At 30.6% G+C, this 17,833-nt stretch overlaps 1 protein-coding gene across 2 annotated transcripts in view; it reads right to left on the reverse strand.

Annotated features, from left to right (window-relative positions):
- Positions 1 to 17,833, reverse strand: part of LOC107437296 (putative inorganic phosphate cotransporter) — a 67,362-nt gene that overhangs the window by 26,920 nt on the left and 22,609 nt on the right. For both annotated transcript variants that reach the window (XM_087160686.1, XM_087160685.1), the window contains exon 2: positions 3,123 to 3,325. In XM_087160686.1, the coding sequence (XP_087016812.1) occupies positions 3,123 to 3,325 (203 nt within the window). The remainder of the gene's footprint in view (positions 1 to 3,122; positions 3,326 to 17,833) is intronic.

Raw genomic sequence — 17,833 nt, forward strand, 5'->3', positions numbered from 1 at the left:
GGATTTGCACGAAAAAGAAATTTTATCTATTGATTTTAATTTTTAGTTTATTATTTTTATTTATTTAAATTACCATTGATTTAAAATTGTTTTACTCTATAGAAACGCGTTTTAAAAGCACAAGCATAAACAAAGCAAACACGGGGTTTCAGATAGCTTTGTGATCTTTGAGCTAGTAAAGAATAATTGAATGTGCAGTATAAGTTGAAACAGAACAGTCTACAGTTTTATTTGTAACAATGGCTAATGCTAAAGTCATGCGAAAATATAATTTTCCGAACATTTCTGCCTAACGGAATAATTAAAATTTGTAAACGAATTTTAGTATCAGCGGCTGAATTAATACCTTCGAGTTTTCAAGAGTTGAAATAGTAATTATAATAGTTTTCAATAGCACAAATAGTTCTGAAGTTCTTAGAGATCTGACTGGGCGTTGTTTGGTAAGGTCGGGCATAAACATAATTTTAGTAAAAAATGTACTAGGCAAAAATGTATTTAGTAAAAAATATATTAAGACAAAAATGTATTATTAGTGAGTTCAAAAAGAAAATTGAAAAATGTAATAACAAAATCCAACATTTTTTATTTAAAATATATTAAATAAATGCATAAAACTCGAAAAGGAATGAAAATATTTTTATTAATATTTTATTCATTTTCGAGCAAATTAATATTTTTTATTCATTTTGCAAAATAATTGCATTTCGAAAGTGGTGTCACTGAGTCTACTGCGAGAATTTCTCAGAACGTGCTTAGTCACGCTGAGTAAGCGCTCCACGGGAGGTCAAGGCATTTAAACAATAAGTTAGCGGTGAATGCATATATATTGCACATTAATTTTATAAATTAAAAAAAAACATAAGCATTTTTTTAAAAATCCGGAAATGATATATATATATATATATATTTATAATATATATATATATATATATATATATATATATATATATATATATATATATATATGTATGTATATATATATATATATATATATATATATATATATATATATATATATATATATATATATATATATATATATATATATATATATATATATATATATATATATATATATATATATATAAACATAAACTTAGATATTTTACCAAAAGAGTAGAAAGTTGTCAGGACTGTTTATTTTATTTTAAAGAATATGAATTTGTCTACCACGAGATGATTCGAGTGTACAACGCGACAAAGAGAAAACAGACCACCTTGAATAACTTTTCATCGGATCTACACGTTTTAGAACTTAACGGTTTAAGAAAGTGATCTCAAATATGCTAATTAATTACTGCAGACAACATTTTAAGTTATGAATTCAGACACAAAAACGTACTTTCTCTGAATAAACATAAATTTTTTTCAACGGATTCTGGTTTCTGTACCCCAAAATATAGGGGATAGTCACACCCTCGAAATTAAGGTCCCTATCGCTTGGTCAGAAGAGTGGTCCAAACTTTAGACACTTTAGTGATAATTTTACTTTTTATGAATTTCGCCTTATCTCGATAAAGTTTTGAGCGAACTGAATGACTTTTACTCACAATTATAAAATTCGTTTAGCCAGAAATAAATCCATACAAAAAGAAAAAATTGTGAGTATTTATTATTTTTTATTCCTTTACTGATTAACCCGTTTTGTCCCGACCTTATATATTGAAATGATACAAGAAGTGGTTTTATGGAAAAGGTGGTATAATATATTTCCGAAATTAATTGGTTTTTCTACTGTTAGGGCAATCAAAAAGTCTTTGATTGATCAAAAAGTACTTACTCCTTTTAATTCTAGATCTAATCAGAAATAACTAAATCATTGTGGTATCTAAGATCTTTTTTAATTCACCCAGATAAATGAAAATTCTGAAAAAAGTTTCCCATCACAATGAAAAAAGGAACTGTCCTAAATATATGACGCTGGGCGTTAACCGGTTAATAATCTAAAAAAATTTGAACTCTTAGATATAAAATTTTTTAAATTATTTTAAAGAATGTATTTTTAAATGGGAAAATGCAAAATATGAGCAAAATCGGTCGAATACTTTCTGAGAAATTTTTTTTTGAAAGAGTCGTATATTTAAAATTTGATTTCTCAGGAACTATTCGACGGATTGATTCGGCTAAATTTCCAATGAAAAACAGTAGCAATTGACCGAAAAATCTTTTAATAGTCATTTGTTATATTAAGCCATCCATTAACGACAGTTAATTTTACCTTATAATGAAAACTGAAAGTTAAAAAAAAAGAAAAATGTAACTTTTAAACTACGAAATTGACACATTTTTTAAAAATTTTACCAGGGCAGTATGAGCTCTGGTATTAATTACGTAAGTACGTGAAAATGGTCTTAACTTTTCGATTGATTTAGCTTAAAAATTGTACACAGGGTTGCCAACTACTAAGTATACTTACCACCACTTTTGAAAGTTCATGGTAAACTTTTTTACCACTTTTAATTTAGGTTACCATTTGTTAATAACTTCAGCTTTCTTGAAGTGCGTTTGAATAAATTTGGTAACCATTTGTTAGTTTAAGAAAACGTATAAAAGCTATTAAATACATAATTCCTTTTGAAGTTTGTAGCAGTTATAAAATTTATTTTATAAATAACGAAAAATAAAGGTCAATAAGTTCCTAATAGGTTGTGGTAAATATACTTACCACCAGAAAAAAAATGGCATTAAAATTTAGATTAATTTTTTATAAGTTAAATGAGTTCTTTTTCCTTACATCATTACGATTCTTATATCAATTTCAATTCCAAAAATACTTTAATTTACCTTTACTAGATATAAATGGCCCATTAAAGGGTTAAGATGTTAGCAAAAGTAGTAAAAATTTTGAAAGTTTTGGTTTTTAAATGTCTACCACTTTCTAAAATATTATCAAAGAAGCGCCGACATGATTAAATAATGTTCAATTAGCAAAAAGAAGTTATAAATTTTGGTGAACCTTTGGGAACCCTGTATTTTACATAGTTCAAAGGTAGATTTCGATTTTAATCATCATGAATTCAAATTGGCATCCAGTAAATTTAAATGATGAATTAGAATATTCTAATTCATCAAATCGAGGAATGTGTCAGCAATATGCATAAACGTCAATATATGATACTTACATCAACTGGCATGGTTCCATTCAGAACTTTTGTGTCACGGATAAGCTCGCTGCATGAATCTGGTGTCTCATCTACAAAGTCTGTTTCTGGTATCGTAGACTTCACCATCGCCACCATAGCTACGCTGAGGTTGAAACGCATGGTGTATGTGTTGAAGAACCCAAGAAAACCCAAAAGGGTGAACACGAACCGTGTGGGGAACCCTGTAAATAAAAATTATGCAATTGTATTTCAAATATATTTAATGATAAAAACAAAGAAATATTCATTCATATCCAGGGTGGCCAACTTTCTACTCTTTTTGTATTGGGTTGTGTTGGGAGTTGGTGTATTGGGTTTTCTAGTGGTAGTTAATTTAATGTTTTTTATTTATAACTTGTTATGGATTTAAACTTATGTTCCACACCTCAACATATATGATTTAAAAGTTCACATGCAATGCCACTTTGTTCCAGCCTTTTCGTGGTAAATCTTAGAAAATGTTTGCAAAATTATCAAAAATTCTGAAAACTTTGGTTTTTAAATCCAAAGCTTTCAGAATTTTTGATGACTTTGCAAACATCTTCAAAGACTTACCACGAAATGGCTGGAACATAGTGGCATTGCATGTGAACTTTTAAATCATATATGTCGAGGTGTGGAATATAAGTTTAAATCAATAATAAATTATACAATAAAACAATAAATTAGTTACCATTAAATTCGCTGACACTAGAATAAATTTTTAGCAAAGGAGTAGAAAGTTGGCCGCCCTGGATATGAACTCTCGACGGCACTTTACAATCCGCCTACGTTGGATGTTTCCAGAAATCCAGATTTTTCATGTAGCCTATCAGCCTGTAGCCTATTTATTTGACTGCGAGGTATAAGCTTAAGGCTTGCAGGGTTTGATCAAAATAATCGAAACACTTCTAAATTAACTCAATGTTAACAATCCTTCTTTTAGCAGCAAATGCTTTGCTAGATATTATATGGAAAAAACATGCTGTCACAATTTGAAAGGTCATGTTTAAAACTTTACTCATGCATAATTTGCATCGATTAAAAAGAGGGTACGAACTTAAACGTTTTTTCTTTCTCCCCATTTTCTAAACAACTATAATTAAGAAGCTCCCTAATATAAATATTGCTAACATACAAATTTTGTATGATATTTACAGATTCTTTCCCGAGGAAGGAAATTTAAAAAATAAAATCTTTTGAAAATTTTTTGCTTCGAAGCTATTGCAGCAATTTATTAATTTGTTAGTTTTTGGTATTTAAAACTATGATGGTTAAGATGATGGAAAATATTATATACATATTATATATAATATTTTATTAAAAAAAGAAAACTAAGTGGAAATTTTAATTAGATTTAGGATAAAAGAGTATTTAACATTAAGGAAAATTTTAATAATATATGACATACCTACCAGTTTTTAATTTTAATAAAATAACGATTTGGTGGACCCCCACAATTATTGTATAAAATTTAAAATTGAAACAAAAGAAAAAAAATTCTTTTATTGGAATCAGAATTTTTTTGAGAAAAATAAAGAGGATGGTGCATTAGTTTGGTTAAATAAATAAATAAATATATATATATATATATATATATATATATATATATATATATATATATATATATATATATATATATATATATATATATATATATATATATATATATATATATATATATATATATTATCTTATTGTGAATCTTATTATTTTAATAATTTTATTTTTTATTCTTTTAAAACGTATTGTTTTTCAGAACAAGATTCCAGTAGTCCAATAAAAATGCCTGAGATATATAGTATAAAAAACTAAAGACAATATTTATAAATAAAATAATAAATTTAAGGAAATGTTTTAAGGCAGCACTAATTCCAACAAAACGCACGCATTACATCATTGCATTATAAAAATTTTTAGGCAAATAAAATAAGCTGTTTTGTGCGAATAAATCAGTTGAATACATAATAAAATATTGACAATAATTGAAAATTATGATCTGAATAAAATCGTCTTAATATTTCCGACACTGAATAAAGAAAGTAGGCTCGTATCAAAAGAAATAATAATGTTTCAGCAGCATAAAAATGTTTACTTTTAATTCATATAATGAACTCTAACATTACGTCAGATTTGTTAATGTTTATCTTATAAATCAAAACCAAGGTAACATACTGCATCAAAGTTCAATCGATATTTAAGTACTTATTGTTTTGTCAGAATAATAACAATAAACGATGCGAGTGAAAAAAGTTGTATTTGAAAACTATTAAAAAGTCTACCATCACAATATTAAAGAAATTTTTAGATCAAGGCTGAGCTGCAGATTTTCTTTTCTTTTATTTTATAACTGGCACTGAACAGCTGCCCTTATGGGAAATCTGCAAGTGACGTAGTGTGGGTACCTCGATACTGATTGGTTGATTCTCTGAAGTGACACCTTCTAAATTCTTTCACAAAGATTCTTTCTCAAAGGTTTCACTATATATTTACACAGATACCTGCATCGAAGTTACAAGGTACACAAGAAAAAATATATCACGGTTACAATAAAATGCATAAACAAATAATAAGTATAAATTAAGTAAAAGAAGTAGACAAGAGAGAATTGTATATAAAAAAAGTATGCGTCCAAATCAGCTGATGCATAGCCAACTTGGGGGAAAAAGCGGATTACAATTTTTACTTTGAAACATTTGGTTGGATCTTCATTCTGAAAAATATTTAGGTAATATCCCAAAGAAATCTTTGAAAATATGCATAACAGTTAACTGTAATCGTGGCGGAATATGTTTATTTTGTCCGAAAACATACATTTTTTCATCAAATTCTGTTTTTTAAAATCCGAAAAAGGGAGGGGGAGGGCAAAGTTTTAAAAATCTACCTTTTGTAGTTTAACCACTATAACGATTCAAAATTTTGTTTATCAAATGTAATCGCAAATCTTTCGCATTTTTCTTCATATCTTTTGAATGATTCGTTAAATTAAAATATTCTTTTTACAATAAGTTATAAGCTCTCGGCTGAAAGACAAATGCGTATCATAATGAGAAATGTAGATAAAATAAGTAGTTTTTACTTATTAATTTGTTAATGAGGATACAATTTTAGGGTTTTAATTCTTGAGGGTGAAATTTATTTTTTATTTTGCGAATATCCAGATTTTTATAAACCTTAATCTAAATTTTCTCGTCATTTGATTGATGAAAAAGTGGTTGATTTAATTCGAAAAAAAAAACGATGAATCGTTATGATACGGTTGTGATTAAAACCCAGTTACAGTTTTTAAATTTTTCGTCATTCGAATCAGCCTATAAATGAAAGAGTTAGTCCCTTCATCAATCATCGCTTGTAAATTTGGGTACGGAGTACCTAGCTGAAAATAAAAGCTGGTAGATAGTCATCAATAATTTATTTGACATTCCATTGTCTTTAAATTATGCATTTTAACTTTAAAATATTTTCTCAACAGTCTGTATTGCTTATCCGAGGTAGTCAACTTCTGTGCTTTTCGAGAAAATTTCTTCTAGGGGTGGGTTGACTTATGTTTTAATGTATTATTTTAATGTATCGATTAGAATAATTTTTTCCATAAAGCTTAGAAAGTTGGCAAGCCTGCTTTTCGTTCCAGCCTCTTGTTCTGGGGCTTATAAAAATGTTTTCAGCCTTACCTAAGAAATTTGGAATGCTTTAGTAAATAATTTTTTACTTTCTAATTTACTTTTTCTAATTTAGTTTTTAACTATCCTGTATTTACAAGAAACGCAATAGTTGGAAGCTCTGCTGATCTAGTAAACTAATTAATTGAAAAAAATATTTTCTTTTGCTGTAGGGATACTATTTTTTAATATAACTGGAATCCATTTTCCGAGCCTAGTTCAGGTAAAACCAGGGATGCTAATTGCTCCACTTTCGGCCAAACTCTTAATTAGTAGCAAATAAACTTGTAGAAGAAGGATAATTACGCTACTACTAAAAATGATACTACTTTTCAATATTACTGGAATCCGTTTTCCGAACCTAAGATCAGGTAAAACCAAGGATGCTAACTGCTCCGCTTTCGGCAAAACTCCTAATTAGTAGCAAATAAACTTGTAGAAGAAGGATAATTACGCTACTACTAAAAATGATACTACTTTTCAATATTACTGGAATCCGTTTTCCGAACCTAAGATCAGGTAAAACCAAGGATGCTAACTGCTCCGCTTTCGGCAAAACTCCTAATTAGTAGCAAATAAACTTGTAGAAGAAGGATAATTACGCTACTACTAAAAATGATACTACTTTTCAATATTACTGGAATCCGTTTTCCGAACCTAAGATCAGGTAAAACCAAGGATGCTAACTGCTCCGCTTTCGGCAAAACTCCTAATTAGTAGCAAATAAACTTGTAGAAGAAGGATAATTACGCTACTACTAAAAATGATACTACTTTTCAATATTACTGGAATCCGTTTTCCGAACCTAAGATCAGGTAAAACCAAGGATGCTAACTGCTCCGCTTTCGGCAAAACTCCTAATTAGTAGCAAATAAACTTGTAGAAGAAGGATAATTACGCTACTACTAAAAATTATACTACTTTTCAATATTACTGGAATCCGTTTTCCGAACCTAAGATCAGGTAAAACCAAGGATGCTAATTGCTCCACTTTCGGCAAACGTTTTAATAAATTGGCAGCAAATTAAATAGTAAAAAATTTCTAGAAGAAAGATAATCATGCTCACATCTTAAAAGTGTCTCAAGGAGATTACTGAAATAAAGTTGCATTTAATATGATATTTTGAATTTTTGTTACGTTGGTTGAAAAATTATAAATATATTAAACTTGAAATAACTAAAATTTCTACAATGATGCCAACTTGTAAAACTTTCTTATAAGTTCGCATCATTGTAAAACGGATAAAAAGTTCGAGCAGTTGTATATTTTTACTCACAATTTCAAATTAAAGCGTATTCATCGGTTTTTAATGTTTTAGAATAAGTGTTAACAAAATACTGAAGAATTCTGGGGATAAACTTTTAATGTCAATAAAAACAAAGTCCTTTTTTTCCTCGTAGTTGTCTGCTGTCACACTTTTTTTTGTAAAAAAATATTTTCCAGTGAAAACAATTTTAGGTTTTTTAATTATGAAAGTCACTACAAAGAATTTTAAACTTCAGGGTACATAAATTAACCAAACACATAAATAATCTGAAATTTGAGCATTTAAGTTTCTGAACGACATCAAAAATGAATCGAGCTTTGCCGTATTGAGAGAGTTTAGTTACGCAACTATCTCCGAAAAATATTTTCTGTGAAAGCGCTAAGACGGGAAACTTTACTCTCCCGGCATAAAAATTCAATTCTGCCGTGCAATTGAAAAATAATGTAAGTGCTTCACGATTGATTTCGAGACAAGTGGTCTGACAACAATTTTCCTACTATTGCTAATGCCATGAACCCTATAATAGAATTTAAAAAAACTGATAAAAAAAAATTATTTTTGATTTTTTTTCAATATGTAGCTTACCACACAAAGATGCCAAATATATAAAAATCTCGATTTCGAATTTTTTGGTCGTTTACATTGATTTTTTGCTCTCACGTCAGAATTGTATTAAATATAATATTCTACGTTTTCTATAGTCAAGAATTTCAGCTGTAAATAAAATAGGTGATGTAGCCAAAAAACTAATGATTCTCTCAGAATGTACAGGGCGCAAAAAAATAAGAAAAAAAGGGAAACGGACTTCCAAGAAATAACTTTTGTTCTAATGATCAGATCTTCACATTCTAGGACTCAATCATCTCTATGGTTTGAGAGAGTGACTTTAAATATGGAGTAATAAATATAATTAATGCAGGTGGTGCCTTAAAGACGAAATCAGATCCAAAAACATACTTTCTCTAAATAAACATGCCCTTTTTTTCCTGACTGATTTGGATTTCTGCCCCAAAATGTAGAGGGTTGTCATCATCTGGGAAATATGGTCCCCATAGTTTGGTCAGGAGAGCAATTCAAAGTTTGGACCCCTCTCCCAAATATTAAAAAAATTCTTCTCTAAATATTAAAAAATATAATATCGTCCACAACTATATCTTTTTTGATAAAGGATTTTTTCAGTCAAATTTATTATATCTTCAATTCACATCCTTAGCAGTAACATAGCTACAAATATGGCAAGTAATTCTGATGAACAGAAATTGGGATTATTATTTTTTTAAGGGAGGAGTGAATCGGAAAATCTTTTACGGTGAAAGATAACTTATTAATCACACCGTTTTAAGATATTGTTCTTCCTCAATGTTAGTTTTGTCTTTTGAAACTGAAGTTTTATAAAATATTACTTGTGATGCATTTGGGGAAGATTTTCATTGCATTAGAAATAACTAAAAAATTTATTTTAATAAAAATATACACATTTTCATAAATAAATGTTTTTTTCTAAATGGGGGATTAGAACATTTTGGAGCAGGGGACGTTCCCACCAGCATTTGGAGATAAGCACTCCTGATGTTTGATGGATTCAAAAAAACTTAAAATAATATTGAAATAATGTTACGGTGAAATACCGAAATCTGGAGAATGTCAACATTCACGTAGTCGCTTGGTGTATGTCCGAATTATTTGCTAAATACCCTTATTTCTGACTCTCACCGGTGAATGTCAACAATCACATAGTCGCTTTGGTGATTGTCCGAAATATTTGTTACATCCAATTTTATAATAATTTATTCGTTAATATTATTATATTTATTTGATGTATTTATATTTATTCTATATTTTAATACTTACTGACGATAGATTAGAAGAAACATAAGTGTTTGGAGTATCGGGCAAATATATACCGGGCAGTGGCACTAATCCTTAAAAATACATCAGTGTAGGGGATAGCGGGCAGTGGCACTTAACCTTAAAAAAACATCAGTGTAGGGTTAAAATATCGAATAAATGTAATTATATCCACGAATAAATTCATGTCAAATCGAATGTAATAAATATTTAGGACATTCACCAAAGCATATCTGTAATTGTCGACATACACCGGTGAGGGTCCGAATGTACAAGAATGTAGTGAAATATTCGATCTTTCACCGACGTATTTGGTGTTTGTCGACATTCACCGGTGAGAGTCAACAACCACCGATTTCGGTCTTTTACCGTGACATATATATATATATATATATATATATATATATATATATATATATATATATATATATATATATATATATATATATATATATATATATATATATATATATATATATATATATATATATATATATATATATATATATATATATATATATATATATATATATATACACCAAGACGGAAAAGAGTACAAAAGACATTTCTTTCTAGTATTTGTTTCGAGAAAAATTAAATTTCGATAACAACAAAGATTTTTTTTTACAATTATGGCAGATGTATCCAAAAACTGCTTTTTTTCTCAAGAAAAAAATATATACTGTTGAATAGTTAGAAGAAGAGAATATATTTACTTACTATACTAGTTAAAACTGAAATGGTTTTACTTACAGCTTTTCCTCCTTTCCGTCTCGCTTTCACCCATGCTGAGATAAACTGTTTGCTATCTTTTACCGCTTAGATGATTTTTTTTCATAGTTATTTGTTTCTATTGAAAGACTCGTTTTCACTTCAGAACGTGTTGTAAATTATTATTAAAACTAATTTCGCTTTATTAAATTTATATTCCGTGTACTATAAAACGTGAATTTATTTCTTACCACTATGTTTTTGTTATGAAGACAAACTAAAAAAAAATTAGAAATCTTCATAAAATAGAAATTTTTTGAAATTAATAAAAAACTGCAAAATTGATAAAAAGAGGCAGTTTCAATTCATTAAGTAATAATTAACGTTAATCTAAAATTTATTATATTCATATTATTAAAAAAAAAATTAAAAATGAATTTGAACTGCTTCCCTACAAAAAGAAGAAGATGAGAAAAGAAAATTGTAAAGGATAGGGATTAAAACAATAGAATTGAAAATATAACTATTCGCTAAAGACATTTTAAAACATAACAATTTAAATGATGATGCAGCACGCAGATGAAATATGATAAATTAAATTCTATGATGTATCGAAAAATTATCAAATTAAAACGCACTATCAGAATCTTTATCAAAATTTATTGTACTAAAAATTTTAATTCAGAATTGCACAATGTTTTTAATAATAATTGTAAACAATATTTTAAGCTACGATATCAGACTAAAAAACGTACTTTCTCTGAAAAAACATATCCTTTTTTTTCGTCGGATTTGGAATTCTGATTCCCAAAATATAGGGGGTAACCTCAATCTGGAAAGTATCTTCCCAATCTGGGAAATATCTTCCCAATAGTTTGGTCAGGAAAGCGCTCCCAAAGTTTTGTCCCCTTAAAGTCAATTTTATTTTTTGCGTATTTCATTATATCTCAAGAAATTTTAAATCGAATTGAAAAATGTTTGCGCACAATCATAAAATTCGTTTTCCAAAGATAATTCCAAGCAGATCCGAAACGATTCAAATGAATTTGTCTAAAAAATTGGTTTGTTTGTCTCAAACATTTCTTTAAATGTAAAGAAAGCACTTGAAAGAATCCATAGCTAAATGATTCTTTTAATGCTAATTGCATTCTTTTAATGTTCATTGAGCCCTTTGTTCGACTCTCGGTTCTTCTTGATCCAATCAGAGGTTTGTAGTTATACTTCAATTTAGAATCCAATCAGAACAGCGGTTTCATTTTCTGTAGCTCTCGCTTCCTTGGCATTGAATTAACTATAACACGGAACTCTATGTACACTTAACAATATATATTTTTTTTGATAAAAAAGCAGTTTCATATATATCAGCCATAATTGTAAAAAAAAATCTTTGTTGTTACAGAAATGTAATTTTTTTCGAAACAAATACTAGAATAAGATGTTTTTTGTACCAGCCTTTGCTCCTTTCCGTCTTCGTATATATAAGCTTTCAGCCCTGTATCTCAGCACAGTTTAATAGTTAAGGTACTCAACTATTCTAATAAACCGATTCAAAGATTCAATTTTATCATCTAAGTTTTTTGAATCGATCCAAAGCCAGAAGAAGTATTTGTCCCCCAATGCTGGTGGGAACGTTCCCAAGCTTAGGAAAAAAAAAATGCATTTTTGAAAATGTGCATATTTTATTAAAATAAACTTTTTGGTTTGTTTCTACTGAAATTTATGACTTATTTACAACAGTTTGTGGCAAAAAGATACTCTTTTTAATACATATAGTCTGAAAATAATATCTGAGTCTTACAGCTTTAGTTTAATTTTATTTGAAAGGTAGAACCGAAACTAAAGATGACTGTTCAGTCAACGCGTCCTATAACTGAAAGCCTCCACACGTTTTTTTGCAGGTAGTCTGATCAGACCACTATAAAGGTAATCCAATAAGTGAAAGAACCATTTAATATGAAATCTAATAAAAATTAGAAAGTGGTAGCAAATATATGTCTAAAAATTTCTTCAATTTATGAATATAATTAGTTTGTTTTATTTACTTGTCAACCACTACAGATTCAATTCTCAAATATATATGATAAATTTCTCTAAGTACTTTTGAAATAGAATTTGGATTCATGCGCACAAGTGGTTCGCTTTTTAAATAATCTGCGCAGACTACTTATAAGAAACCGTGTGGAGGCTTTCTGATGTAGAAAGTGATGGTTCAGTTGTCGTTGCCATCACTAAAGTAGCTGTTCATCAATGAAGTTAAATAATATCTAGATTGTTGTTGTTCATTTACGTCGCACTAGAGCTGCACAATGGGCTATTGGCGACGGTCTGGGAAGCATCCCTAAGGATGATCCGAAGACATGCCATCACAATTTTGATCCTCAGTAGAGGGGATGGCACCCCCGCTTCGGTAGCCCGACGACCTGCACGCGAAGTCGAGCACTTTACGGTAGAACAGTTTAACGAGGACCATTACCGCACATCCTCGATTCCTACTCAGACTGATCCAAGTGGTCACCCACCCGCACACTGACCGCAGCCAGTGATGCTTGACTTCGGTGATCTGTCGGGAACCGTGTCTTAACGATCAGTCCACAGCGGGACAATATCTAGATTGAAAAAGCTGTGTGATATGCAAATTTTATTGCACGTATTGCATTTGAAATACACTGCTGGACAATTGCTAAGGACGGATCACAAATTGCAATGTAGCATAACATTAAGCGAGACATGAGACCTAGTAGGATAAAGTATAGTTGCCACACTGTTCAGACATTAGAATAAAGAACATTCATTGTTCTGGAAAGTACAAAAGCTATGAAACATCTGAAAGAAAAAAAATGTTCATTTGATGCTGCGTACGGAATAATGGAACAATGCATTTAAATGTCAGCAGGCAACTTGAAGAAAGGTGTCAGTACGGAATATGTCCACCGTGGAGTGTGATGCAACATTCTACAGGTCGTACCATACTTCGCACAACATTATCCAGCAGCTGTTGAGGCAATTTATCCCATTCCTCTGTCAGTGCACGGATGAGGGTGTTCTTGTTTGTCGGAGGATAGTTTCAACCAGCAAATTGCCTCCCCAAAGCATCTCAAACATTTTCAATGTGGTTTAGATCTAGAGAACGTGATGGCCATACGAGGCGTTGAATACCCTCACTGTCTAAACAATTCTGAACAGCGAGTGTTCGATGACATGTTGCGTTGTTGCTCATAAAAACAAATTTATCACCGACAGCACCACGGAAAAGACGAACATGAGGAAGTAGAACTTCCTCAAAGTATCGTTGGCCCGTCATAGTCCCATTCGCAACCACATGTAGGCGCGTGCGGCCCTTGATCATGATGCTGGCCCACACCATGACCCTGCATGTCGGATATCGGTCCCTTTCCTGAATATTTTCTGGACGATAACCAGTACCACTCTCGCGCCAGATCAGTTGGCGTCTACAATCCGATGACAGACTGAACCTACTCTCATCTGAGAAGAGTACGCATGCCCAGTCCTGTTCAGTCCAATTGTGATGCTCCCGACACCATTGCAAACGTGCAGTACGGTGCTGTCTGGTCAATGGGACGCACACAACAGGTCTGCGGGTGTATAGTCCTCCTCCCCTCGAACGTCTGGCAACAGTTTTTCGGGAGATCTGCTTTCCTGTGGTAGCAAGAAACTGATTTGCCACCTGCTGAGCTGTGGTGCGCCTGTTCCTTTTTACTGATAGGACGATGTATCTGTCTTCAGCAGGCGTCTTACTTCTAACACGACCTCCCCCTTGCCGCGTACTACACATTCCAGTAGTTTTAAAAGATTTCCACAGCCGTTAGACAACACCGTCAGCGATGTCGAACTCCCTGGCAACGTCTCTTATTTTTCGCCCTTCTTCGATCTTTCCAATAATTCGGCCACGCTTAAAATCATCTAAGTAATATCGGGAAGACATGCGGAAAATTTCAAGTTCGTCAACTAAATCTTTCCTGTAAAAATTTGACTTGAAACAAAAACTCTCCACAACGCGTCAAAACCTTTAAAGCTCTTATCAGCGCTATCACGTGATGAACAAACGTGGACAAAAAAATTTACATACGCATACCCCTTCTTACTATATCCCGCACTTATTCTAATTTTCCACATTTTGCTTCCCTTCATTTTGTGGTTGCTATGGATGATAGTGTTATCCGTCCTTAGCAATTGTCCAGCAGTGTATTTTTTATTTCCCTTCATTCTTCACGCGTGTCTGTTTTATTTTGCAGAACTGAAATGCGTGCACCTCTGGAGACCGGTGGTGCATTGACATTTGCATTGAATGTAATATTCAGCTGCGTTGGGATTCGTGTATGAGGCAACTTGTATACGCATATGCAATTGTGCGGAAAATTTAAGTACTAACTCTGAATAAGCTTATACTATGAAGAATACTTTTAATAGACAAAACAAAAACAAAAGAATCGATTTTTTCAAACGAACTTTATGAATCGATTCTAAAAAATGAATTGATTAAAATATAGATTCCTTCGTTTTTCGCACAACATTTTATTTCTATAAGCAATCTGTATAACTTATATGCAATCCTGCTACTACATTTTTCATAAAGTAGGGACTAAAATGTAAAGAGTGGTGAAAACTCATTTCATTTTTATTTATATGTAACTTATGTGTTCAGGAGGGCATCTGTGAATTTCAAGAATCAGGTATTCTTATCTTGTCTTGAGAGCCGGGTATCCCATCCATCAGGTATTTTTTTTATATTGAATTGGTTCTTTGTGGTCAGCGGTCAGTGTGGAAGCTAGAATCAAGTATTTGTTCGTACTAACTTATATCTAATTATTTAAATTACTTGTGTTTAGTGATAGACAAAATTCTCTGAATTTATTAAATTATTTCCACTAGGGATTACTAGACTTAAAGTGTTTCAAACGGAGTGTGTCCTATGGTGGTATATAAAAAATTATAGCAGAGATGGTTATAAACTTTAGTATCCATTTCGTGAGAACTTTTAGTTCATTTTAAAGGAGAGTGCAAAGCTGAACTAAAAGAGGTAAAGCTGAACTAAAGCTGAACTAATCAGGAATGGTTAAGACGGTAATACGAACCCCAGGTCACTTGGGGTGTAAATAGGAAAGAATAATAAACGGGATAATAAAGCAAAAACGATTAATAAATACTAGTGGGCTGCGCCCCCTGCTCGCTAACGCTCGCCAACCCCCGAAAATTGCTACGCAATCTTATATGGTTTGCTTCGCAAACCAAGCTCGCTTCGCTCGCTACTAACTTAGGTACATTGCAAATGCACAAAATTCTAAGAATTCAAAACAATCATTCAAATCCATATATATATAAACTTTTTTTTAAAAAAAAATTACATCTTTTTAGTAAATACTAAGTCATTAATTAAATTTGAACTCAAATAAATGACATGTAATTCGTAAACCTATTAGAAATGTGCTATAGTATAATTCGTGATATAAATCAAAAATCGTCAAATAAATTCGTAATATATAAATTCGTGAAAAAAAGCGCTTTCGACAAAATACTAAAATAGAGATCTATCGAGAAAGACTACTCACTTCTGTCCAGCTTAATAGTATGAGATTGCCCCAGCTGATGCTTTCTGGTTATTTCAGTTTCCGTTTTCAAAAGCGCTATATGTTGAGCCACCTCAACTAGATTTGGCATGAGACATTTTTAGCGGCAATCATTGGTCGATTAGCCGTGTAAGAGAAATAGTAACGTAAACAAAACAAAGCAAACGTTGCCACCGGTGGAAAAGAAATACAGCCAAAATTTAGAGAGTCCACGTAAAGAGAGTCCACAAAAATTTAGCCACGTAAGAGAATTATATATATTAGATATTAATAATTCTTCTAAAATTTAAATTAAGCTTATTTAACTAAATTCACTTACTTTGTTTTACTAAATTCGTTTTAATAATAACAGAAACTAAATTTAAACGAAACATTTAGTGATCACATCGTGAATATCGTTATTTTATTTTTGCTTATAATTTTGAATAAATTATAACCTGTACATTTTGACATGTTTTGCTTTTTTTAAATTTGAAGGCCAAAGTCACAATCGAGTAATTTTCTACGTAAACAATTTTTTTAAAGCACGAAATTCTTTTTCTTCTTTTAACTAACGATAAAAAGCAGGGTATATCAGCTAAATCTGAAAAACAGTCTAATTTAATTAATAAGTTCTACAAATTTAATAACATTAAGCATCCCACGCATATCTTATTTAGAAAAGATTTTAAAAACTACTACATATAAATAAGCTAAAAATGTAGATGAATATATGATGATATCGGATCAAAGAATATTGTTGACTTTTTTTTTGTTGCATTTCTTTAACTGTACTAATATATGCGATTTAGGCTTTAAACTTAATTCGCTTTAATTAGGATCCCTTCATCACTAATTTTTCATTACAAATAAGAACGAGTTAAAAAAAAAATTAAGATGAAAGACCTACGTTTTTCCTTTTTTCTACTTTTCCATTCAAAACTTTTTCATTTATATTAACAATTCGCTAACTAGGCTTCCCATAAAACAAAAAGTGACTAATAATATGATTGTTTTGCACTAATAATATATATTTTTCTTATAGTTGAAGCATTGTTAATTTATTTTATAATAAAATATAAATTATGTAAGACATTGGCATACGAAAAGATTTCTGTGCCCTTCTAAAAAGTATTAAGAGGCAATTTAATTGCATACATATGTTTCGGGTTTTATAAAAAGAGAATGAGCTTCTTGCATTAATGAATACTTGCATTGTGATGCAAACATTTATATTTTAATCAGTTCTCTGGAAATTATCATCCATTTAACAAACTATTAATTTTATTACATTTAGTTGTGGTCAAAAGCATTTAAATTAGTTTTTTAAATGCGAGAAATAATTAAAAGAAACTTAAATGTTACTACCACTTTAAATATAAAAATTAAATTTTAATTAAAATTCACAAAAGTTAGTTTCAATAGCATCGGTTAAGTAAACATAAGCAATTATTTTATTAAGTCTTATACGGAAAATATGCTGGATATGTATAATACCAACCGATTCGCCTTATACTGTTTTGTTCTATGCTCAAAAGTCATGAAGGAATAAGCTTACACTGGTACAAAATTATCGGGGGAGAACCCAAGGGTCAATAGTATATAAGAGTTAAAAAAAACAGTGGTACAGTAGAGAACCGATTATCCGGAACGATCGGGAC

The sequence above is a fragment of the Parasteatoda tepidariorum genome, chromosome 4, assembly GCF_982258835.1.
Source record: "Parasteatoda tepidariorum strain Cologne lab strain chromosome 4, Ptep-v5.0, whole genome shotgun sequence".
Taxonomy (NCBI): Eukaryota; Metazoa; Arthropoda; class Arachnida; order Araneae; family Theridiidae; genus Parasteatoda; species Parasteatoda tepidariorum.